We start from the raw sequence: 25,690 nt of genomic DNA, 5'->3' as shown, positions 1-25,690 counted from the left end.
ATTTGTTTTTCATTTTCAATTCCAAGTAAAAGTAGGGCTTCGATCGTTGCATATTTTGATCTATGGTGGTATTCCTTCTTTAGCTTGGTCGTATTTGTAGTGTCAGGCCGGTGTTTTCGCAACCCAATGAAGTAAGCGTATTTGCGTAGCTCTTCGTACTTGCATTTTGTTGGTATGAATTCTCCACTAGCCACATAGTTCACATAATTGTGATCTTCATTCCATTGTCCATCGCTTCTTGATGAGTACTCGGTAGACGTTCCATTACTCCGTCATTCTGTGGTCTTATTTAATGTTAAAACAATGGTACAACAACAATAAAACAATAGCAAAACAAAAAAAAAAAAATCAACAAAAAAAATAAAACAACAACGATAAAACAACACAAAAACAACCAAACAGAAATACCCATTATATTTTTTGTTAGTTTTCATTATTATATTTGTCTGATACATATATGTAGGAATGTTTTTGTATTACTAACCGCAAAACAACATTAGAACAACCCTAATTTTTTGTTTGAATAATTGTACTAATTTATCAAATATTGTTTTCAAATCATTTTGTGTTACAAACGTCAAATTAACAATAGAACAACCCTTATTTATCTTTTTGCATCATAAATAAAAGAATATCACATTTGTGTTTTCGTTTTTTTTTTTAAAACTTCATATCTAAATCTGGTTTTTTTTTTATTTTTTATTTTTTTTTTGGTTTCTTAAGAATTAAATTATTTTTTGGGTTTTGTGTTTACCGTTATTTCGGGGGACAGCTCGTACGTCTTGCGTTCTTCAATTCGATTCCTTTACAAAAAACTCTTCACGGATTTAATGGTTTTTCGGTGATGTCCGTCTCCGCGACTCCCCACACACGAAGCAAAGTTGTTTCCCGTGTGTTTTACCGTTCACAAGTATAAATGTTATGTTGTTGGATTTCGCAAGACAAAGTAAAGAAATTGGGTCAAGTAAAAATATTGTTTTTGCCGTGTCCCAGTATATTTGTAAAGTTTTGGTCCAAAAACAATATTTTTGTAAAATTCCCTTAATATTTTGGACTTCGACTCCATCCTACACCTTAAGATCTGAACCCAACCCCGGCACCGAACCCGAATCCAATCTCGACGTCGAATCCTAAACTCGACTTAAATAAAATTAACAAAATATATCTATTTTTTTTGTTTTTAAAATTTTAAAACAAAAGTGTTATCAAAAGTCACGGTAATTATCCCGAGAAATTATGCCAAAAAGGCACGTGAAGCTTGCACGTGCGCGGAATTTGTAGCTGAAACCGGGTGGTGTTAGTTAAGTGGTAGCATGAGAAAAGAAAAGCCACTGAGAATAAATACGAACCGTCGTCGAATAATTATAAAAATAAAAAATAAAAAAAAAAGAAAGAAAATCGAGAGAGAAAGGGAGTTATGGGGAAGGCAATGCAATTTTCCCAAACCCTTCTCACATTTGGCGCCTAATTATCTCCCAACACCCAATTCACCATTCTCAAAATCAACTTCCCCAATTCCCCAAATTCACGCCATTGTTAACCCCACAAACCCTCTCCTCTCTCTCTCCAACTCATCGCCCATGACCCACCCTCACCACCCACCTCCCATTCCGCCTCCGCCTCCGCCTCCTCCGCCGGCTGTTCTCCTTCCCGCTGGTGTTAACACTGGAACAGTTCAGGTCAGGTGCGCCGGTTGTCGTTCGATCCTGACGGTGACTTCGGGGGTGTTGGAGTTCGTCTGCCCTTCCTGCAAATTGCCCCAAATGCTTCCGCCGGAGCTCTTGAGTAGGCCCCAGAAGTACGTAGCTCCCGCAGCTTCTTATACTAATCCTCCTTTTTCTTCCTCTTCTCCTCCACCTCAAGTGCCGGCCCACGGTATCGATCCCACGAAGATCCAGCTCCCTTGCGCCAATTGCAGAGCAATCCTTAATGTGCCGCATGGCCTTGCTAGGTTCTCTTGTCCGCAGTGTGGCGTTGACCTTGCCGTCGACTTGTCCAAAATACCTAAGGTGACCCCGCCGCCTCAGCCTCAGCCTCTTGCTCTTCCTCCTCCTCCTCCACCTGCCGAAGAGGTCAACGAGGTTTGCTTTCGTGTTCCGTATGCTTTTTAACAGTTTGTTATGTGAATTATGGCGTGGATTACTCTTGCTTACTCGTTGGAGTTCAAGTTGATGATAGAGAGATGATTTAGAATTATGTACTTCTTGCATACTGACCTACTTACAGTAGCGCAATACGGAAATGGTTGTGGCATCATTGTCAATTTTGATTTTAGAAAGTATACAGTTTGAATCGGCATTTCCTTTTTGAGTGTCGAAACTACGTGGGCATTGGGCATTTCATTTGAAGACTTCATAGTTGAGGATTTTTCGAAGCTCTGTGATAGTAATAAGGGTTTGCTACTCATTTGCACGATTGGTAGTAGATAGATGACATTAGAATTCACAACTATCAAAGGTCAAAATATTCAGTGAAATGCCATAAAAGATTATCTAACAATGTCTAACATTTGCACACTTATTTATTACGTCTACTATTGGAAACCTACGCCATATTTTTAATTCTCAGGATATGGTGCGATGAGGAACAACAAGATGTCCTTAAGGAATTACATTACAACGAAGAACCCAAAACCCATAGAAAGTCAGAAACTAGGTTCCTAAATTTCTTTTCATTGTCTAACCATAAAGCGACACAAAGTTTTTCCATTGATTTTGATAGTGTGAAGGAAACTCTTTGTTGAAGTTTTGGATAGTTTTGAGGTTCTACAGATGTATCTTTGTTTTTTGTATTGGATAATTTTGACTTCATTGAAGGGCTCTTATCTGGACAAAATTTAAGGTAAAGCTTCGATGGTTGGCAGCCTTGAGTAGAATTAGGATGATTAATAGCATTCAGAAATAAAGCCCTTATCAAGTGCTTCTCTCAGTAATATGGCATGTTCTCTGGAAAAAAAAACTTGAGTCTGTAGATCACGTTTTCATTCATTGTGATTATGCAGGGTCTTTGCAGGCTCTGTTTCTGGCTGAATTTTGCATGCAATATTCTGCCCCCACAAGCTGTTATGATTAGGGTTTATGCTTCTAGATTTTGTAAGGATGTCTAATTCATAGAAGAAGAAAATTGGCAATTGTACAGCATTGCATATTATGTGGAAAATTTTGTTGGAAATAAATGATAGGATCTTTCGAGTTAAGAAGACCTTGCTAGATAATATATGAGACATGTTAAAGTTTTGGGTTGCTATCAGCCATCAGGCTAAAGAGTGAAAGAGTTTAATTGATTTCCAATTTCTAACCTGTTGAGAGAATGAGTGGTTTTGCTTTAGCTTTTTCTTTTCTTTTTCGAATCTTTCAGTTTTGAAGCTGTTTGGGTGGCCAAGTTACTTGAAAATTTTCACACTTTCCTCGTATCTTTGTTAATTAGAGGTGTCTCTTAGGAATAGAAAAATAGTGTTGTAAGCAAACTTGTGAAACTGACTTATGTTATGAATTAAATTATGCTATTTTTATAGAAGAAATTTATTTATGGATTTGGGGTAGGTATTCCTAATAGAAGATCCTTAATACTAGTTTAATGATTCTTCAATTTCTACTTTTAGCACTCCCAATAGGTGATGTTAAACCCCTGTTTCTTTAAAATAGAGAAGATAAGTTGCAAAATAACCCTTATATCAGGTTATTCTATTGTTCAGATCTACTTCACATTTTGAAGAGCACTATTCGTTGCTCCAAATATTTTTTATTAATATTAAAATATGTAGGGATATTATTGATAGTTAGAGAAATATCTAAAATTAATTTAAATATACTGAAAAATAGAATATTTAAATGATGTAAAAAGTTTTAAGTAACATAGAAACAGTGTAATACAGAGAATCTGATGTATGATGGTTAAAGTTTGATGTAACATAGAAACAATGTAGTTTTGGTGATGTAGTTAAGTATAGAGTAGAGAAGTTGATGGGAGTGCTCAGTCCTTACTAGTTTAATTTAAAATTCTTTGCTTGATTGATTTAGCAAGTATCTTAGCATTTGATGTTTACTGATCTTGGCTTTTCCTTTGAAGACATATACCATCTTGGATTTATGCACTACGTTGTAGGTCCTTAATTTTTATAACTACTTTCACAATACCAACAATGGAATGTTGTGGTGAAGGAAATCTATTAAGATTTTCTTTTTAATTTTTATGTTCTCGTCGAGAGTAGTGGCAAAAGCTTGGATAATTTTCTATGGAGTATGGAAAATTGCATGATTGAAGACATCTTCCAGTTGATTAAAAGTTATTAAACTTTCATGTCTGTGCTGAACTCTTTTAACTTTAGAGTCTGTCATACGATATTTGATACACATATTTGTCCTGTTTAATTTTTTAAGATAAGTTTACTTCTTTTGCTGGATTTCGTGCTTATGCCAGGAGGCCATTGAAGTGGAAAGGGAAGAAGACGAAGGGGGAACAGCTGGTGAAACATTTACGGACTATGTGAGTATCTTTAGTGTTTGTAGATCTTGATTGAAGTTTTATGCCGGATTTTTTTCTTTTATGCCTTCAGTTGTTAACTGAAATAATGGGAAATTAATGCATTTGTGACCTCAGCGCCCTCCAAAATTATCAATTGGACCTCCTCATCCAGATCCTATTGTGGAGACATCTTCCTTGTCTGCTGTACAACCACCTGAGCCTACTTATGACCTTGAAATCAGGGATGACTTGGAAGAATCCAAGGCTTTGTCATGTTTGCAGATTGAGACATTGGTCTATGCATGTCAGGTTGCTGCTTACACCGGGTTCAAGATTATTGAGCTTTATTATTATTATTATTATTATTATTATTATTATTATTATTATTATTATTACAGAATGACACAGTTAGTTTATGACAGAGGCACCTTCATCATCTTCCTAGTGGCGCTAGGGCCGGATTCTTTGTTGGAGATGGAGCAGGTGTGGGTAAAGGCCGAACAGTTGCAGGGTTGATATGGGAAAATTGGCATCATCATAGGAAGAAAGCGTTGTAAGTTTCATGAATAATCTCTCTTTGTTGCACACCTATTTTCCTCAAACATATTTTGTTTCTTTTAAATTTTTAGAATGCATTAAGCAACATTCTTTTCATTCGAAGTGCATAATCATGCAGACTTTGATGCTTGTTTTATCACGTGTTCTTGCTCATGTTGTGTTAAATTTTTTCTCTGCTTCATAACCTCGTGTAGGTGGATTTCTGTTGGTTCAGACCTGAGATATGATGCAGAAAGAGACTTAGCAGATGTTGGCGCTAAAGACATAACGGGTAAGAATTGGACTATGAATATACAGAGATGATTTTGCTGAAACTTTTTTGTTCTAAATTTTGCTGTGACAGGATGGTTTATTTATTAATTAATTTTTAAAAGAAACTGAAGTTTTCTTTAAAAAAATGTACATGCTGTTGAGAAGAAGTCCACATCAAAGGAGAGAATAAAATTGAGTTAGCAGATTGATTTGACACAAAGGGAGACAAATATCTGGTTAAGACAGTTAGAAAAATATTCATATCCTTAATATCAGAGGAGCTCATATACACATCATGCTTATTCTTATCCTGTAAGGCTTAACTCATCAGTGCCCGTAACCCTCAACAATTGATTTGTTCCTCTCCAAGCATAATGAACCAAACCAACCCCAAATCTGCCACATTCAATTTTTCTGTTTTCCTTTCGTACTATACTCTGAAAAGAGTCCTGATATGGTCTTGGAATTGCCCTTAAAACCCAGGTCCTCCTGAGCAATCTATACAGCTATTTAGAAGAGTATTGGTAAGGATAACACTATGCAATAAGTGTAATCAGTCTAATACTTAGCCGAGTCCTGTATTGCTGAAGTCTATTAAGGGTTTTTTTTTTCATCCTTAGCTAATTAGAGATAATATAATACTTGAAGTCCTGTATTACTAAGTGTAGTCAGTTTAATTTTAAGGAATGTAATTGATTAGACTTCATCTATTAAGGGTTGTTTTTTTTCATCCTTAGCTAATTAGAGATAATATTATACTTGAAGGCAATAAGAAAGTGCTGTAAGGGGCTGGACTTGTTGAGTGCTTAGGCCGGTTTTATTTCATATGGTCTAAGATTCGATTCTTCAGTCACCTGAGTGATAACGAGGAGTTTCACCTTCTTGGTACAAACTCTTTCTTTTTTGCTTTGAAATATTGTTGAGAAACAAAGTACGCAAAAACATTTGAAGAACATAACAGATTATTTTTGGCCATGCTTTGGAAAGTGACTTCAATGATTGTTGGGGCATTATTGGTGTGGGAGAGTAATTTTTCTGGAAGTTATATTAGTTTTTCTTCACCCTGTTGGATGAGAAGTTTTTCTCTTTGGAGGACAGGATATTTTTGAACAACAATACTAGAAAAGATAGTTTTTGTTTTGCTTGTTTGCATGTTGGCTGAAACAGAAAAAGAAAATTGGAATATTAGTGTATACCTTTTCTTAAATGAAAATAATGGTCATATATTTTTTTATTTTTCTGCAGTTCATGCATTGAACAAACAGCCATATTCTAAGTTAGATTCAAAGGCAAATAAAGTCATGGAGGGAGTTATATTTTTGACATACAGCAGTCTCATTGCATCCTCTGAGAAAGGTCGTTCTCGTTTGCAGCAGCTTGTTCAGTGGTGTGGACCTGATTTTGACGGTCTCATTATATTTGATGAGGTAGTACCATATTCATCGGTTTTACCTTCTACACAAATGATTTTAAGCACCTAATAATGAAAAAGTTAATATAGGATTTCAATATATTCTTTTATCTTTCATGCTAAGGGTCAAATGGCTTATTTGTAGTGCCACAAAGCAAAAAATCTGGTACCTGAAGCTGGAAGTCAGCCAACACGAACCGGGGAAGCAGTTGTAGAAATTCAGGTTTTCCCTTTTCAAACATTATTGCATATCACATTTGTTTTGTTATTTATCTTTTTTCAAGTTCTCAAGATGATGAATTACACACTAGGTATCAGTACGTAAGTCCTTAAGTTTTGGTAATCTAGTTGGACTTTACACTCTTTTGGTACTTCTAGAGGTTTATATCTTGGACTTGCTTCCATTTAAGTAATTTTAACTTATCTTCAAGTAGTAATAATTAGAGTTTGTTGGGTGTTTTTTTTTGTGTGTGTGCGCCTAATAATTGTGTGGGCAAAGCTTCACTTTTGTTTTTTTTTTTAAATAACACCATCAAGTAATAATAGTTAGGGTTAGTGATTTTCTTTGTGGAAATCTAACTTACTCGTGCCTAGTAATTGTGATGGGAAAAGCATTTTTTTTCTCTAACTGCATGAAGGTCAGGCGACTCGGGCCATCATACATTAAAACAACAATTGCTTTGTGATGTAGAACCAATACATGATAGGTAGATAGAAAACGATACATAAAAAAAGAGAGAAGTAAACCTAATTTTCAACTTTTGTTTTGCTTCCATAAAGTAGGGGTTTTGGTTTCTCATGGAGATGTAACTTGCAATTTTGCCAGAGTTTTATGCTCCCAAATATTTTTCTTTTTTGAGAAAGTGACAAAGGTCACATGCATAAGTGATCTCCTCTCAAAGATGTTGAGAGTTCTCGCTTATGGAGGCGGATGGTTGTGGTTACAAACTCCAACAAAGTCGTGAACCAACTATAATACAAAAACAAACACAGAAAAAACATCTATTTGGGAAAAAAAAAATCAAGGGAAGAAAAATAATCTATTATAATACATAAAATCTCCCAAAAATTAAGTCTAAATAGGATAAACCTTTTAACTCCTTGGCTTTATAAAATCAGGTACCCACCCAAAGTATCATTTCCCATAGATTATATATTGCATTTTCCTTGTTTTTAAAGATTTTGCTATTTTTTCAAGACAAACTCCTCAAAACATAGCTAGTAAGATTGTCATCCACATGATTGAAGCTCTTTTGTGCCTAATTGGTTTGCACACCCGTAATTGAATGCATGCCTGAGGCATACACTAATGGAATCCAAATTCACTTAACAATCTATACCATAGTTTATGCACAAACTTACATTCCATAAACAAATGGGTGATGCTTTTGTCTTCCTCCTTGCAACACACGCACCATCCAAGGGACAAATATTGGTAATGTCGTTTGTGTTGAACATTCTCGTGTACACTCACCTTTTCCAATACTAGAAGGCATCCAAACACTTCAATCTTGGAAGGGACAATACCCTCTAGATTGATTTGGCCCATTTTAGATCCCTGTCCTGTGATACCATACTGCCGAAGGTTGTTTTGCATGAAAAAAATCGTACTTCTAATTGGTTGACAAATCTTCCTATCTTTGACAATGCCACAAAGAGACAAATGTTATATCAGTTGTAAAAGTCCAATCAACTCAGTAGTCTCCCTATCACTCAAGTTCCTGCTAAAAGAATGTTACACTATCGATTAGGACTTATTCTAGGAGAAATAAGAAAATGAATTGTAATGACAATTGTGTTGATGTGGCAGCCAATTTTAAGGTGGGAACTGATTTTGTTAGTTACAATTACTCAAGATGGGGTTGGGTACAAAGAGAAGGCTATCCATTTGTTTAGAACTAAGAACTGATTTGTTAAAATAGAGTAAGACTTACTGAAGGAAACCACAAGCTTCGCTGATTGCTTGAAAACCTTTTGTGAATCAATAAACAAACTACTTTTTCTCTACTAGTTGGGTGTGTGTACAATTGTGTATTAAATTGGTATCAAGCGGTATGGCTGGGAAGGTAGTAGTGACAAAGAGACCAGGAAAGAATGATAAAGAAAAGCTTGAATAGGTGTCAGAATTAGAATAATTGGTGGACTCTAAGATTGGAACAGTAAGAGATGAAGTTGGCACCGTCTGGAATGAAGTCGGCTCAGTCCAGAATGATATGCGACAATTCAGGGAAGGCAGGCTGGTCTTGGACACTTTCTTGACAAACAGGGCAAAGGGAGTGTGATAGCCGAAAACGCAAAACCCAACTTTGAACAACCCATGTACGTAGTAGCCCTGCAAAATCAGCGCCAACAGAATTGGAGGTGGCAAGCACCAGTTTTTTCCACTATCGGGAGTTTCTTCTTCGACGATTGGATTTCCCAATGTTCAATGTGGTTCTGACCTCGATGATTGGTTGCTCCGTGCTGGAATGTATTTCACACTTTAGCGGTTACGACGAGATGATAAAGTTGGCAATGATTAACTTTGAAGGGAGGGCTTTAACTTGATACGATGGGAACTTCGACACTGACCAATCCATTTGGGAGGACTTGAAGCCCCTCATCCTGAATAAATTTAGAGACTCTAGTAACGGGTCGTTGCACGATCAATTTCTTGAATTTCGACAAGAAGGGACAGCGGAAGAATATTGTGAGATTTTTGGAATTATTTGCGTCGTCGACGTTGCCTCCGATGTGGTGGTTTTTGAGCTAATTCTTGCATGGACTTAAGTAGGGCATCATTGAGAACCTTGGACAATGCCTTGGATTTCGTGGCCAAGATTGAGACTGAATCGTTCTTTATTTGGTTCCCAATTGGGCTGGGAAAATTACGAAGGAAATGGTAGCAACAGTTAGCGGAGTGGTACCATAATTTCGAACAATGACCATAAATTGTCAGGCCAATATTGGAGGTGGATCGATTTAGAGATGCAAGAGACTCATTGCAAGAACATTTGTTAACAAATGGGCTCTAGGACATCGTTGTGCGAAGGAATTGAGTGTTATTATCACTTGCGATGAAGAAGATGACCCAAGACCTGATGATGAAGAAGGGAACTTTGTCTTTGACAGTGTCGAAATCACAGGAACACTTGAAGTGTCCTCGAATTCAGCAACTGGAAGTATTATAAAAATTAAGGGAGCTTTTGGGAGCCATTATGTTATGGTTCTAATAGATTCCGGGGCCACACGCAAGTTCATCTCCAAGGAGTTGGTAAAAGGAAGAACCTGCCTTTGATCAAAATAAGGGAATATGGTGTGACTTTGGGATTGGGATAGTCCATTAAGAATGAGGGAGTGTAAAGAAGTGGTGCTGGAATTATAAGGGCTGACTATCATTGATGATTTCTTGCCTTTTGGTTAGGGTAGCACGGATGTAATATTTGGCATGTAGTGGTTGGCTATTTTGGGCAACACTGAGATTGACTGGAAGCATCAAATATGAAATTTAAGGTGGGAGAACAACCAATAACAATCAAAGGGGATTCTTCTATTGGAAAGAGCTCGTAACCTTGAAGAATATGTTGAGAACTTGTCAAAAGGAAAATTCAGGGGCCAGGGCTGCTAGTGGAGTGTAACCAGGCGATTTTTGAAACCATTCCAGCCTTTTTAGAGGGAATTTTCCAACTATTTAATCTCTTGAAGGTTTACCACCATCTAGAGGCCGGGAACATGCAATAAATCCCAAGGAAGGGACCCGACCTATAAGTGTGGGGTGGGGCCTTACTGATACCCCCAATTTCAAAAGTAGAGATTGAAAGACAAATTTCGGAAATGCTTCAAGCTGGAATCATAAGGTACAGCCAAAGTCATTTCTCAAGTATGAAGCAAGAGAGGAATTTAGCGTTTCTGGTCAAATCTAGGTCTCTTGTTTGAGGGCAGTTTTCCTTTTCCACATTTAGAATTTTAGCTGTTTGGGAAGTTCCACTCCACCAAAGTTAAGATTTTCACCTGGCTGTTCATTTTGGGGGAACTAAATATCCGTTATGTTCTACCATATTCATATATCTCTCTAAACTGGTGTGTACTTAGTCTGATGTAAAAAAACCTGGTGTGTACTTAGTGAAATGGAATGTGAATCTATTAATCACGTCGTTTTGCATTGCTTTACAGTCGGCAGCAACAGAACCTTTGTACAAGTTTCTTACTGACTTCGATGTGTCTTGGGTTTGGCCTTGTTAATGCACGACTGTGCTACAGTTGGATGTTGGGTTTAATGGTAGAAGGGTCTTTGCAGAATGTGCTCGTATGGTGGTCTTTGTGGCTGGAAAGGAGTATTAGTGTTTTTGAAGATCGAGAAGGGAGTTTAGACTTTATGGGATGGAGGCAAGTATTGAGTGGCTTTGTGGGTTGTTTTTTTATTTTTAATGAACAGGCTCTATGGGTGTTTGATAATAAAGATTTGTCTTCTTCTGATTTACTTAGGAATTGGTGTACTTGGCTGTAAATTTAAGTTAATAACTTATCACCACTTATAATTAAAGGTTGTTTTGTTTCAAAATAAATACTTGAACTCTCGTTTCAGCCACAAGTGAGGGTATTAATAACTTAGCGGGGGGAGGTCGGTTTAAGACAAGCGACCTCTCTCTCTTTTTCCAAAAAAAAATACGTAGCAATTTCTTGAAACAATTCACTTCAATTGAGAAACAAAAGGAATTTTGAATTCTTTTATAGACAAATTATGAACAATAAAGGTAAAACAAGTAGGGAACAAGATGCTTCTGGAAGTCTTAACCCTCAAACTTAAAAGTAATAATCACTCAAAGCTAAGGAATCCAAAAGTACCTGACCAATAATAATTATATAAAATTAATCATAGTTTTTTTGTGCATCACTGTTCCGAAAATGGGTTTAGTACACATGGTTTTTTTATTGTGCAAAATGGTCCTTGTTTTCCCTGTTTCTGGATGAGATATAGTGATCTTTTGTAGTGGGCAAGGGTAGCAAATGATTTATTTGGAAATATCTTATTTGTTTTTTCTGTTTGTAATCTAACATCACAGGATCAACTTCCTGAAGCTCGTGTTGTTTACTGCTCAGCTACTGGTGCTTCTGAGCCACGTAATATGGGTTATATGGTCCGTCTTGGTCTTTGGGGAGCTGGAACATCTTTCCTTGATTTCAAAGACTTTTTAGGTGCAAATTTTGCTTAACTTGCCTGCTCTTTTTTTTCCCTCCATAGAACTGTCACATTATTTCTTATTTTTCATGGAGTAACTACGTCATGAAAGCTTTGTATCATTTTGATTGTGTTTGTGAACTAACTCTTTCAAACCGGATGGTCCAACATAGCTGAAATGTTACATTCCACAAATTTGATAGTTTATATATTGGTGGTTTAGTTGCCGGTCCTTTTCTTCACTATACTTCTTAATGAAGTAGATTTGTAACTAAAATGATGATCATTGTTTTGGTTATGCTGTTGTTGGGCTCACTATTATTGTCAGCATTATTGTGAATATTACTAGTGCAGTTCTTTTGCTCTTCCATAAGGGGGTCTCTTTGCGTTTTTATGTTTCCTTCCTTTCCTGTGCAGTAAACATTTGAAGTTTCATTGAGTAAGTTTTCTGATGAAGGATTTCCATCAGAACTTCTAAGTTATATTAATTTATAAAACATAGAGGTTATAGAATTATGGACCTTTAGAGAAGAATGTATGGTTCAATACATTAGGTGTAACATTCATCCATCTTTAGTTATACAGTCATTTGTTCTGTACCTTCACTTCAGAAGTGGACATGATACTTTGATACTAGTCTATTTAAGTGTGATACTTCTTGATCCTTGCTTGTGCTTGTATGAGAAGTCATACATGCATATTTCTGAACAATTACGAGAGACCATATATTTGTATGTATGAGTTGTTACTTTGCAGTAGCTGTGCAATTTGTTTCATTGCACTGTTTTCTTCTTTCACCATTTTATCAAAATTTTCTCCTCTTTTCAACATTTTATCTTACTATCCGTGATCATCATTGCAGGTGCTCTTGAGAAAGGAGGTGTTGGAGCACTTGAACTTGTTGCCATGGATATGAAAGCAAGGTTATAAGGCATAAAATACTATGTTCTAAGATATAAACTACGAGATGTCTAGAAATGTCATTTCATTGTATTTCAGGGGAATGTATGTGTGTCGCACACTTAGCTACAAAGGGGCAGAGTTTGAAGTTGTTGAAGCACCGCTAGAAGCGGCTATGATGGTAAGCACAGTCATATTCTTGAAAGTAATGGCCTTAGTGATAGATTTGTATTTTATAAAATAGAAACGGAAAGAACAAATAAATGTATCAAACAAAAGGATATAATTGAAATATATGCTATGTTTTTTTGGTATGTGTATATGTGAGGCATGCATCTATTTCTTTTGTTTGTTAAATGTTTTCTTTAGTGTCTTTGGTGCAATTATAAGCTTTCTTGGGTCATGTTCCTAAAATGTGCTATATCTGATCCAGGAGCTTGTTGTCTCTCATTGATAAAGAGATTTTTTTGTATAAATGTTATAGATGCAGTCTTGTTATGATCTTCAGGGAAAAGGTTTGAGGACAATTGATTATTTGCTTATTTCATAATTTCCTATACTTCACACAATTGAACTAGTTGTTCTTATGAATTCAATATAGTGATATTATAAATTTTTCCATGTATCTGACAAACACATCGTCCTTTTAATTGGTGATTAGCACCAAGCATTTAATAAATGTGCTTTTGTTAACCTATCTTACATGCTTATATCTGTAGGAGATGTATAAAAGAGCAGCAGAATTCTGGGCTGAGTTACGAGTAGAAATACTGACAGCACTTAGTGCCTATGAAAATGAGAAGCCTAACTCTAGCCAAGTATGGCGGCTTTATTGGGCCAGTCATCAGGTAAATCTTTTTATTTATTCCTTTCATTACTGGTAAATTTTTTTTGAGTGTTGCTGCTGAGTGATATAAAATTTTGAACTTTACTATATGTAATAGACATACCTAAATTGTCCTTAAATGCTTCTTTGGTTCAAGAAATTTGAGACCATGTTCTATATATTTATCTCTGTAGCACATAGTCTCTGAAGTTTAGACAACTTCTAGCAGTTCTTATCTTATTCTCTTTAACAATTACAGATACTATATTGAGACAATAGGGATCTAGAATTGTACTTAAACATAGTTTAGGGACTACAAAGATAAATAAAAAAGATTTCTGATTGGTCATTCTTACTGTAATCAAGACGAATCTTTTCTCTGTATTAGATCGTGAATAACTTACTAAGTTGTAATTTGGATGATATCGTATTATCATTTAATACTAACAGCAAGTGTTGGTTATAAATGATGATGATAAAAAAAACAATAGAAATAAAAGTTCAGCAATTTTACAGCTGTTAAACACAAAGTTTGGGGAACTACATATCCATTTAAGTTTTTTTTTATTTGTTTTGTTTATTTATTATTAACTTTGGAATAGTTTAAATTTATTTGTCCTTTTTGTTTTGGGTAGCGTTTCTTCAGACACATGTGTATGTCCGCTAAGGTGCCTGCTGCTGTAAGATTAGCTCAGCAAGCATTGCGTGAAGATAAGTGTGTGGTTATTGGCCTTCAGAGTACTGGGGAGGCGAGAACCGAGGAAGCTGTTACAAAATATGTGGGTAGATGTTCTTTTTTTGCTATCTGGCATGTGACTTCCTACTGAAAATTGTATTTGGTGTACTTTTAATTTTCTGAATTAAATGCTTCATGTGAATTTGATTTTCTAGGGACTTGAGCTTGATGACTTTATTTCTGGACCTCGAGAACTGTTGCTGAAATTTGTTGACGAAAACTACCCATTGCCTGAAAAACCTGAACCTCTCCAAGGTGTGTATGTGGTTCTTATAACGTTCTTGAACTTTTTCCACTTTCTTTAGTATTTACTTTATTAACTTGCTACAGGGGAAGATAGTGTAAAGGAGCTTCAGAGAAAGAGGCACTCAGCAACTCCTGGTGTTTCTATGAAAGGAAGAGTGAGAAAAATTGCAAGATGGAAACCTGCAAGTGACGTTGAAAGTGATGAAGAATCTGATTGTGAGTTTTCAGAAACAGCATTGTTTCTCGGATATCATTTTAGATCTTTAAATGTATTTATCATTGTATATTATTGCAAAATTGTACATTGTTTCCTTTTTCTTCTTTCCCATTATGATTGTGATCATTCAAGTGCTGTTCTGTAGTTCCCTTAACATAAATTTCCACATTTCTGTGTTGTTTGATAGGACTTTTTCTTTGAGACCTTCTGGTGGTATTCACATTTTGTCAACACAGTATAATTATTGTTTTTCAGCTCTAAATTTTTGGTTTGATCAATGCAGCTGATTCTGGTCATGAGTCTACTGAATCAGATGATGAGTTCCAAATATGTGAGATATGTAGTTCTGAAGAGGTAAATTTATTTTTTGGTTATCCGATGCCTTTGTTTTTTGTTCATTAATGAAATGTTTTCTTTTTTCTTCCTTATAAAGTCTTTGAAGCGATAAGCGTTTAATCTTTTGCATTATTATTCGTGATTGCATTCTTTGCTGCAGGAAAAAAAGAAATTGCTTCAGTGCTCTAGCTGTGGACAGCTTGTCCATCCTGCATGTCTTGTTCCTCCAATGACAGATTTAGTCTCAGGAGATTGGTCATGTTATTCCTGCAACATCAAAACCGAGGAATATCTTCGAAGAAGACACGCATATGTAACAGAACTTTTAAAGAGGTTCACACATTTTAAAAGTTCCATCACATGTGGTATTGTGACATTGCAGTCTTTTCCAACTGTTATTTCTATAAGAGAATTAACACAAGGCTTGTAATATTGATGTTAGGTATGAAGCAGCTTTGGAGCGTAAATCAAAAATTTTGGAAATTATCCGATCTATGAATCTTCCAAACAATCCTTTAGATGACATTATTGATCAGGTATCTCTTCTCTCTCTCTCTCTCTCTCTCTCTCTCTCTCTCTCTCTCTCTTATTGATAATTTCTTTAAGACAGCATAGCATTGAATTTAATTTATCACTAATCATATAGGGACTTTTATCTTGTGAAAAATTAACTAACGTTGTTCCTTTTCTGAATTTTCTAGATGCTCATAACCTTATGTACTAACTGCAGATTGAAGAAATTGTGCTCATATTTCAGATTAGTTTGTTAGATTAGTGTTGTGAAATGTATAGTATATCAGACATTAGAGCCCTTGGGAAGATAAAACATAGCAGTGTACACTAATGTGACAAGATTTTCAACTGCAGAACTTTGAATTGTTTGATCCCACTTTGTGACAAGATTACAATTAGTGCATATTAGTTTGAATCCACTTCATTTGATTTAAAAAGTTGGTTTCTTTTGCAATTGTAGCCATCCTTTGAAAAACCTAGTAGCTTATGTTGTTTGTGTGTTTCTTTTGCACAAGCTCTTACCTTTAAATCATGCTTGTTGATACTTTCTCTTTTATGATATTGATTTTTTTACAAAACACTTTAGTTGTAATATGAATGTCAATTTATAATTATAATTATACTTCATCTGGATTCTTATCCTGAAAAAGAAAGAAAATTTGTACTATAAAAGATTGCATGCTTAGATGTCTGTTTTGTAATCAATTTCCTTGTTAGTTATTGTTGCTGACTCGTCTACTTTGAATAGCCTTACTTTTGAAGCTCACTGGGATTACTCTCAGTGCTGCTTTCTTACACTACCGAATTTTTACTTAACTGTGTTCTTAGATCGGAGTCCTTGTTTTAAATTATTTCTAATGTGGTTTAACAATTACGAGTGGCACCTCTTACAATATCATTCTGGACTATTCTTTGTCATCCTCCTTTTCCCCCCACTTTCCTGGAAACATTAAATTTTGATAAGCCCCAGCTCCAATTTGTTTATCAAAGGAGAAGGTTCAGATAAGTTTGTTTAGGCTTATGAAAATCTAGGCTGTTTTGTATTAGTTGGCTGAGTTAGTTGCTGATGTGGCAATTATTCTAAGTATAAAAGGATAGGAGATAGAGAGGGAGTGGAGAAAATTGGTAAGAGTTGAGACTCACTGTCGAGAGCCCCAATCCTCTCGAAAGATTGGAATAGGAGAGAACAAGCCTCTCGAAAGCTTGTAATTTGTATCTTGTCCATCAATTCAAAAAAGTTTGTGAGGAATTTCAGCTTACTTATTGTGTAATTAAAAAAGTTTATTCTCTATAACAAAAAACTTATCAAATTTACTTGGTTTTAAGAATATGAATGATTTTCTTCTCTCTTTTGCTGCTAGTAAATTGGTGGCAATGATAAGATATCTTGCACTCCCATACAAAATCCTCTTGTAATCAATTTTCATATTAATAATACAAGCACTGATGTTTTGATTCAGAAGATGAATAATATTAAACAGAAAATATGAATATGAAGTACTTAGAGGAGCAGACCTAAGTACCAGACACTATCTAAAAATCCACAGAATGTGTTAAATGTGTGCATTAACAGAGCATACTATTGACTGACTTCTCTGATCTCTAGTTTGTTCTGCTCAAATCATGAGTAGTATTTGTGTTTTTATATTGATTACTATCCTAGTTTGATCACTTGTTTTACATGGCAGCTTGGGGGTCCTGATAACGTGGCAGAAATGACTGGTAGACGTGGCATGCTTGTGAGGGCCTCTAATGGGAAAGGTGTAACTTATCAGGCACGAAACACGTGAGTTATAGGATAAGTGTTTTTCTGTATTATGACTTTATTAAAAATGTTTAAAGCAGTAATGTTCTTTTATTTTTGGTTCCTTTTCTTTAGAAAAGATGTTTCCATGGAAATGGTGAACATGCATGAGAAGAAGCTTTTTATGGATGGTAAGAAGTTTGTTGCTGTAATATCTGAGGCTGGGTCAGCAGGTGTTTCACTGCAAGCAGATAGAAGAGTCCTGAATCAGGTATTTTAAATGCTTGGACCTCTGTTTGGCCAAATATTCAGGAATCGACAATGTATATGTGGTGTTAAGATCTGTAGTTCTTCACACCATTTGTCTTTGCTTATTGTCTGGGCTTATTATTTGCATAACAGAAAAGAAGAGTGCATTTGACATTAGAGCTTCCATGGAGTGCTGACCGTGCAATCCAACAGTTTGGAAGAACTCATCGATCAAATCAAGCATCAGCCCCTCAATACAGGTGGGTACAGGATAATTATGCTAGATTCATATTTATGATTTGAAACTAAGCAGACTGATCTAAAACAAATTCCCTTTGTGAATCTGACAAAAAGCAGTCTGGAAGTATCGGTTATGATTTAGTTTAGAAATTTTCAGAGGGCTTTTAGTTGGCTCTTAGTGATCTTTTAGAATCAGTTACCTTATTGTCCAATTTGTTTGGAAGGTTATTTTTTCATCATTGCTTTCACTAAAATTTGAAGAAAGTAGTGTAGGTTGAGACAAATATGTAAATGGTGAAGTTTCTTAATCGTTAAAAAAAAAAAATTAAGTTGGCAAATTAGTTCCTTGAACTCATGTTTTGTTTCCTTTGTTACCTTATAGGCTACTTTTTACTAACCTTGGGGGAGAGCGCCGGTTTGCATCTATTGTTGCCAAGAGATTACAATCTCTTGGAGCCTTAACACAAGGAGACCGCAGGTTAGCTCATTTGTTTCCTGTATTTCAGTTTTGTGGTTGAGCTTTATGAATTAGACATGTAAAGTCGTTTTAACATGTGAAATCTCTGCTCTACTCTTTCGCACTGGGTGGTTAAATGCATTGCAGGGCAGGACCATCTTTGAGTGCCTACAATTATGATAGTGCTTTTGGAAAGAAGGCCCTGGTGATGATGTATAAAGGAATCATGGGACAGGTTTATGTTGAGACTTCTTGCAGATAATATGTAAATACAAAGCTGGTAGTTTTTTCAGCTAATTTAAGTAAGTTTTGTTTCTAGGAAAATTTGCCAGTTGTGCCGCCTGGGTGTTCATCTGAAAATAAGGATGCAATTCAAGACTTCATTGTAAAGGCACAAGCTGCTCTTATGGCAGTTGGAATAGTTAGGGACGGTACTGTAGGTATTTATTTTTATAATTGAAGTGCAAATTTCCTTTGTTAACTTCTACAGGCTATATAATTTTTCCTGAATTCATAACATATTTAATATAACATATTTAATATGAATTCTGTAAGTTATCTCATACGTACTGGTGTTACAGCTAATGGGAAGTATGGAGGCCGTATAGTTGAATCTGACATGCATGATGTTGGTCGTTTTCTCAATCGTATATTAGGACTGGCACCTGAGATTCAAAATAGGTGTGTAACATGATTTGAGCAATTCTTTTACTGCAGTGGGAATTGTGCTAATTATGCTTAAACCATTATACAGGCTGTTTGAGCTCTTTGTAAGCATTTTGGATCTTCTTGTTCAAAATGCTCGAATTGAGGGAAGTCTTGACTCAGGGATTGTTGATATGAAAGCTAACATTGTGGAACTACAAGGAAAACCAAAGGTCAACTTTTCGTTGTCTTTTTATTATACCCTTATCTATATATTTTTTGTAAGTAAGACTATCACAATAAAGTGTGATTATTTCCCCCTTTTATACATTTGTTTGAAATGAGTAATTTTCTAAACGAAAAAGTGAAAATGCACAGCGATTTCAGAGGTTACTGCTGGATTACCACAATTTATGTGCTTATATGGTATTGTAAATGAGAGAAAGGAAAGTGTTATCATAATGATATCCTAATTGTAGACTTACACAAACACACGCTCAAGGAAGGGCCACCCACCAATGTTTCTCTTTGATCATAAGTTCTTATTTGAAATTAGGCTCCCCCACCTAACCTTACAATATTTGAGGATTAAGAAACTGTTGCAATTGCTATGTGGGTTCCAAAGGGGGACTTGAACCTCAGATATTGTCTTTTTCTTTTCTATTTGTATTTCCACCCGCAACACTTTCAGGAATTGTCTCATTTATTTATTTGAAAATATCTTCTTCTAATATTTAGTCTCTGTATTGTTTCATTTAATGCCGTTGCTGTTTTTTTTTATTCACAACTATTTGTTCTCTCTTGTAAGTTATTGTTTATGTAAAATGAGAAAAGAAAACTGAAGAAAAGGACATCTCTGAAAACTTTGTAATACATCCGAAGGGGAGTTGTAACTTGTAACTAAACTTCCTACATCTGAAATTCAGTTGCTTGCTTTATTAATGACTTATAATTGCGTAGCAGACTGTCCATGTTGACCAAATCTCTAAGGCGTCTACTGTGCTCTTTACATTTACTTTGGATCGAGGGATCACGTGGGAGGTATTTGTATATTTGGGTTTGACTTTCTGAATAACATGTTTACATTAATTTACGACCTATAATTTTTCAATTATTAACTTTAATAGTCTGCAAGTACCTTGCTCGAAGAAAAACAAAAGGATGGGCTTGGCTCAAGCCATGATAGTTTCTATGAGTCGAAACGAGAATGGATGGGCAAACGTCACTTCATTTTGGCATTTGAAAGGTACACATCTTAAATTTTATATACTTTTCTATGTTTTGACTTCATTCTTCTGCCAAATTGCCAATGATATTTCTTATGTCCAACCCTCAAGTATTATCGATTATTTCGATAGTCCTTACATTTCTATGTTTCTAAGTCTAGATTTGCAATTTCAGGAATCTCCACTTGTATAAATTATTTAATGCCTATTTATAGATCCTAAATAGAGGTCCTTACCGTCTATACTTTTTTTATTATTTTTTTTATTTGTTACTATACTCTTTACTATATTTTATTTCTCGTTATGGATAACATGAGTCAAGATGCGTTAATTCCATTGTTCGTGGGAGTATCCTGCTGGATTTTTTCAGTTAAAATAATTCCCCTATCAATTATGTTTCAGTTCTACAGGGATGTACAAGATAGTTCGTCCTGCTGTTGGAGAGTCAGTACGGTATGAAGCTGAAAATGACTGACACCATATGAGACGTTTTCAGTGTGTACTCTCTTTGACCCCCTTCAGATTTTATTGTGCAGGGAAATGTCTTTGGCAGAGTTGAGAAGCAAATACAGAAAAGCTTCTTCTTTAGAGAAGGCTCGCCGTGGCTGGGAATCCGAATATGAAGCTTCATTGAAACAGGTATAGATTCTTGAGGAGGCTAATTAAAAACGGTGAAAGTTGAGAAAGATTGAATTGGAAGAGAAAATTTACTCATTTAATTGATTCTAAACTGTACAACCATAATAGGAAAGAAAACATAGGTCCATTAGAGAGATGGGGAGATCTATAATAAACACTAAACACTCATTCCTAATTATATAGAAAGCAGTTGAGTAGTCCTGTTTGTAAAGTTATTGCAGAATTATTCTGCACAAGTTGATGTAGTTTGACAATCAGATTAGAGAAGATTTCATCCGTCAACATAACTGTTTCTCCTATTTGAGAACAAAGAAAATAAAATACATCCTGCCAACTTTTGGTCCAAATAACTGGTCTGCCGGATTGAGTAAATTTCTGTGCTCAGAAGTATGTGTATTGGAGGGTGAAAATTCTATGTTCTTACATGATTTACATTGTTATTTCAGAAATATATCACATCCTGGTTAATTTTTGAAATTAAAGCTGTTGAAACTGTAACATCAGAATTATACTCTGAATCTTCTGTAGTTATCATTTTTTCTTTTGTGTCTACTATTTAAATCCTTCTGAACTGCCATGCCACTGTTTTGTATTTTTCAGTTATTGCAAAAAAACTACTCTTGTTTGTGATTCTTGTTCTACAATAATTTTATCATACATCTTATTTATTGATTATTTGTGTTAACATCTGTTACCTTTAATGCAGTGCATGCATGGTCCAAAATGTAAGCTAGGAAACTTCTGTTCGGTTGGTAGAAGAATACAAGAAGTTAACATTTTAGGCGGCCTCATTCTGCCCGTCTGGGGCACAATTGAGAAAGCCCTTTCTAAGCAGGTAATCTGTTCTCATTTGCTCAATTGATTTTATTATGTTAAAGAAACCGGAAGCTTGCCATATCCAATGATATAATTATCATCTACAAAAGAAACAAAAGAAAATATAATTATCGTCTACCATTGTTTATCCCATCCCATAATTAGTATATATCAATGATGAGATAAATAATTTAAGTTTTATATATTTCTTTTATCTTTTTTTTTTTTCAAAAAAAAGAAATGATTGTTGGCACTTGCTCATTTTTTACCTCTTGTTTTTCTTAATTCAATCCAATCCAATCAATACTTCTATATCTGGCTCACCAAAGATGTCTAAAGGAATATCGGCTCACACCTTAACTAAGTATGCTTTATCGGCTACTGTTAGCAAGATTTGGTGGTCCGGTCATCCTATTTGTATTCTAACTTTTATTTTGCATGATGCAAATTTTGAATGAATAAAAAAAGATGTCTAAAGGAACAATATTGTCATTTAATGGTCAGTGGAAATAAAAGGGAAATTGCAGAATAATGTCATTTATGGATCTTTGTAGTCCATTACGTAATTAGCTTCAGCATAAAAGGGGATAAAGCAGTTCTTTAGGAAATCCTGATTGAATTCTTGATTGCTTAGCCACTGGAATTCTTGTTGTTTATTTCATATATTGGAAATTATATTTTCAGTAGTTTTTGGGCAAAGATTGTACATTCATCAAGACTAATTCTATTTCCCTTCACTCTCAAGTATAAATGTACATCTAGACATTAGTATATGATTTTCATTGCTGGGAATTCTTCTTTTATATCTCGTCTACTTTGGCTGATTCATCATTGTATTATTTGTTCCTTACAGGCCCGTCAAAGCCACAAGCGGCTTCGAGTTGTGCGGATAGAAACTACTACAGATAGCCAGCGCATTGTTGGATTACTTGTTCCTAATGCAGCAGTTGAAACAGTACTCCAAGGTCTCTCTCTCTCTCTCTCTCTCTCTCTCTCTGCTGTTTTGAACTTGTTATCACTAACATATTTGCAACTGTAACCACTCCCAAGTGATCTCTGAGTAAGAGTTAATGCAAAATGTTTTCCCAACTGTGTTAGAAAATGTTATATGAGATATTTGGCATTATTTTACAGTTCTTGAAATAAAGTTTAAAGCAAAATGAGTTTTCCTTTGATTTGTGCATGCACTAAGTTTGGTATTTCCTTGCAGGCTTAGCTTGGGTTCAGGATGTTGATGATTGATGCCAATTACTAATCAGATGGTAACTATCAAGATTATTTTGATGCTTCTTCTAGTTTCTGAAGAATTTTATGTTAATAAAATTAAGGAGAGCAAAAAAAAAAAAACTAGGTGTCGTCGTCTTCCATGCGAAAGAGATGGTCTCACGAAGTATTTCTGCAACCTCGAATGACAACTGTGCAGTCTCATTCTTATTAATTTTGGCTTGATTTTTTGGCCTTGTAATTTTGTCAAATGCTACAGACAAAATGTCTCACGAATATGCTAATAGTTTTGTAACTGACAGTACAATTTTTAATGAAAATGATAGATGAAATATAAAATTTCATTTTTTTGTGCAAAGGTTCAACTGTCCAAAATCCAAAAGATTACAGCAATAACACGCCCAACAAACTCATTGATTCAAGCAACCATTTCAATCTCTTATTTCCTATTACCATAAAAACACTTGAGATAGGATTGAAAAGATCAGCACACAAAAGTAGCATCAACATGATGGTCACTGCAATAGAGACCAGGCTGCTGAGTAAAGCCTTGACTCTTAAGCTTTTTCCTAGCCTTCATAACAAGCTCCTGGTACGAAACATCACCGTCTGTCTCAGCAAGGATTATCTGGATTGCATTGCTGAGAGCTCCATAAGCTTCAGCAGCATTCCCGCCCGGAGCAGCATCAGCAGAAGTTTGGTGTGTTTGGCATCCACTAATCAAGATCCCGCCATCAGGAAGTGCCCTCTTGCTTGATCCTGCATAAACCTCTTCTTTGCTGCCAACCTTTGTCTCCATTGCAGGCTTTGCATAATCTTCATCGTCCTCGAGTTTATGCTTAAGGAACTCCTGTGCCAGACTTCCCACCATCCCAAGCAAACCGCTACCGCCTTCTCCACCCTCCTCGCCATGACCACTGTGGTTGAGTTTGTTCAGAATGACCTTCATGAACTTCTTAACCTTGGGGCTGGCATCTTCACCAAAGACATCAAAAAGGGTTGGCCTCACTTTCCCAACATCAATGTCTTCTTTACCAGTCTGTTGCTTAAGCATTTCGATGTAAGTGGAGACAGAAAGAGACCTACTCTTCACCTTGATTCCATCTATCTCAAACTCTCTCTCTTGAACATCTTCATCTTCATCATCATTGTCACGACCATGGTGGCGCAGTTTCGACGGGACATGGAATCCCCTAGACTCGATTGCGTCCTCAACTTTTCGATGAAAGAAGCTCTTGAATCCCCCGAACGAGGAAGATGATTCTGAATCATCGTCATCTTTCTTTGTGCTCTCCCCAATTTGCTCCTTAGCTTCGTCAATGAGCCCACCACTATGGCAAGAATCAGACACAATTGTCAACCGACAACCATCCGGAATTTGGTCAACGAAATCTCTGAAGTCGTCATCTGTTGTTAAAATTCACAATCAAACAATCAACAAAGCCAATCAAACCATGTAAATTATCTAAAAAGATCAGAATCTATTCGATTCAATATTCTTCTTCCATCCAAAAAGATCCGATCAACTTCTCTATCACATCAAAATCCAATACAGTAAAAATACCGAAAGAAAAAGCAAATAAATGAAATACCAGTAATGAGATTCATGTCACAAGGAACTATGCACTCATCATAGCCTGTATCATCGTCCTCGCCAGTCTCAGCAGGGAGACGAGTACCGTGGCCACTGTAGTGAACGAAGAGGAAATCCCCAGGGCTTCCGGATCGGATGAGACGAGAGAGAGCGGCGCGGATGTTCTTGCCTGTGGGTTGAGTGTAAGAGTCATCGGTATCGATGAGTACAGTAATGTCATCCTCACTGAATCCATACCGATCAATCAAGCATGTGTACATCCTTTTGACATCGTTTATACATCCTCTCAATTCTGCCTTCGTTCCTGGGTAATTGCAACCGATCAACAATGCCTTCTTCGCCATTTTTGCTTTCTTTTGTGATCTCTGTTCCTAAAAAGCTAAGCTTAAGATTGCTATTGGTCTCTTTATATCTGTTGCTGTCAAAGGTTTATTTTTTTTATTTATTTTTATTTTTAGTTTATATTATTACATTATTTTTGTTTCTAGTTGTATCGTATGTGTGGACAACGTGTTGTGTTACTACCGAACCGAGTAAAGGCATTAAAATGGGTTTGTTTGATATATAATATTATATTAAATTGATAAATATATTCCATTTTTTACAAAGGATTAATATTCCCTATACATAATCGATTTTCCCTCATTCTCCCTAACCAAAGTACACTAGTGTTTATATGATAATATAATGATGAAAAAGACAGACCGGTAATCTTCAACTTCGGCGACTCTAACTCGGACACGGGTGGACTGGTGGCGGGACTCGGATTCTCAGTCAACCTCCCCAATGGCCGTACGTTTTTCAACAAATCAACCGGTCGGTTGTCCGATGGACGCCTCATCATTGATTTTCTCTGTAAGCTTAAGCCTAAGCCATTTTATTTATTTATTTTTAAAATAATTTAATTTAATTAATAAAAGATTATATAATATTTTCCCAAATCGACATGATCTTCTATATGTATAGTTTTATGTGTGTCGGTAGCACCATGAAATTTGAGTTTGACGGTGGTTTTTATTTTGTTTTATTTTATTTTAATTGTGGTCATGTCGTTTTCTTTTCCTGAAAGAAATTGAGATTTTTTTCTGAAAGAAACTTGGGCATCACTGATTTGCAGTCCTCCTTTAAAATTAAATGCCACCATAATTTAGCTTAACCTCTTCCAAAGACTCCTTCAAAAAGTTTACATGGGGAAGAAAGTTTTCTTTTATTATTATTATTATTATTATTATTATTTTG

General features: G+C 35.6%; 2 protein-coding genes across 2 annotated transcripts; one reads left to right on the top strand and one right to left on the bottom strand.

The window, feature by feature from the left end:
* Positions 1-1,335: 1,335 nt before the first annotated feature.
* On the top strand, positions 1,336-24,829 carry LOC115705161 (protein FORGETTER 1). Its single transcript, XM_030632408.2, has 32 exons — positions 1,336-2,081; positions 4,420-4,485; positions 4,600-4,773; positions 4,887-5,017; positions 5,217-5,293; positions 6,520-6,701; positions 6,831-6,908; positions 11,728-11,860; positions 12,706-12,766; positions 12,843-12,924; positions 13,463-13,591; positions 14,205-14,348; positions 14,461-14,560; positions 14,636-14,767; positions 15,052-15,122; positions 15,265-15,437; positions 15,547-15,640; positions 17,306-17,403; positions 17,497-17,632; positions 17,764-17,870; positions 18,233-18,328; positions 18,455-18,542; positions 18,627-18,747; positions 18,889-18,988; positions 19,062-19,185; positions 19,916-19,993; positions 20,080-20,198; positions 20,581-20,631; positions 20,715-20,817; positions 21,524-21,652; positions 22,487-22,598; positions 22,844-24,829. The coding sequence occupies exons 1-32, from the start codon at positions 1,581-1,583 to the stop codon at positions 22,873-22,875; spliced, it is 3,822 nt and encodes a 1,273-aa protein (XP_030488268.1). The 5' UTR covers positions 1,336-1,580; the 3' UTR covers positions 22,876-24,829.
* On the bottom strand, positions 23,165-24,895 carry LOC115705162 (metacaspase-4). The gene is made up of 2 exons (XM_030632409.2): positions 24,450-24,895; positions 23,165-24,264 (listed from the first exon to the last, which is right to left on the bottom strand). Exons 1-2 carry the CDS (start codon positions 24,793-24,795, stop codon positions 23,342-23,344), a joined length of 1,269 nt encoding a protein of 422 aa, XP_030488269.2. The 5' UTR covers positions 24,796-24,895; the 3' UTR covers positions 23,165-23,341.
* Positions 24,896-25,690: the final 795 nt, after the last annotated feature.

The sequence above is a fragment of the Cannabis sativa genome, chromosome 1, assembly GCF_029168945.1.
Source record: "Cannabis sativa cultivar Pink pepper isolate KNU-18-1 chromosome 1, ASM2916894v1, whole genome shotgun sequence".
Lineage (NCBI taxonomy): Eukaryota > Viridiplantae > Streptophyta > Magnoliopsida > Rosales > Cannabaceae > Cannabis > Cannabis sativa.
This window is presented reverse-complemented; position numbering and strand designations above follow the sequence as displayed.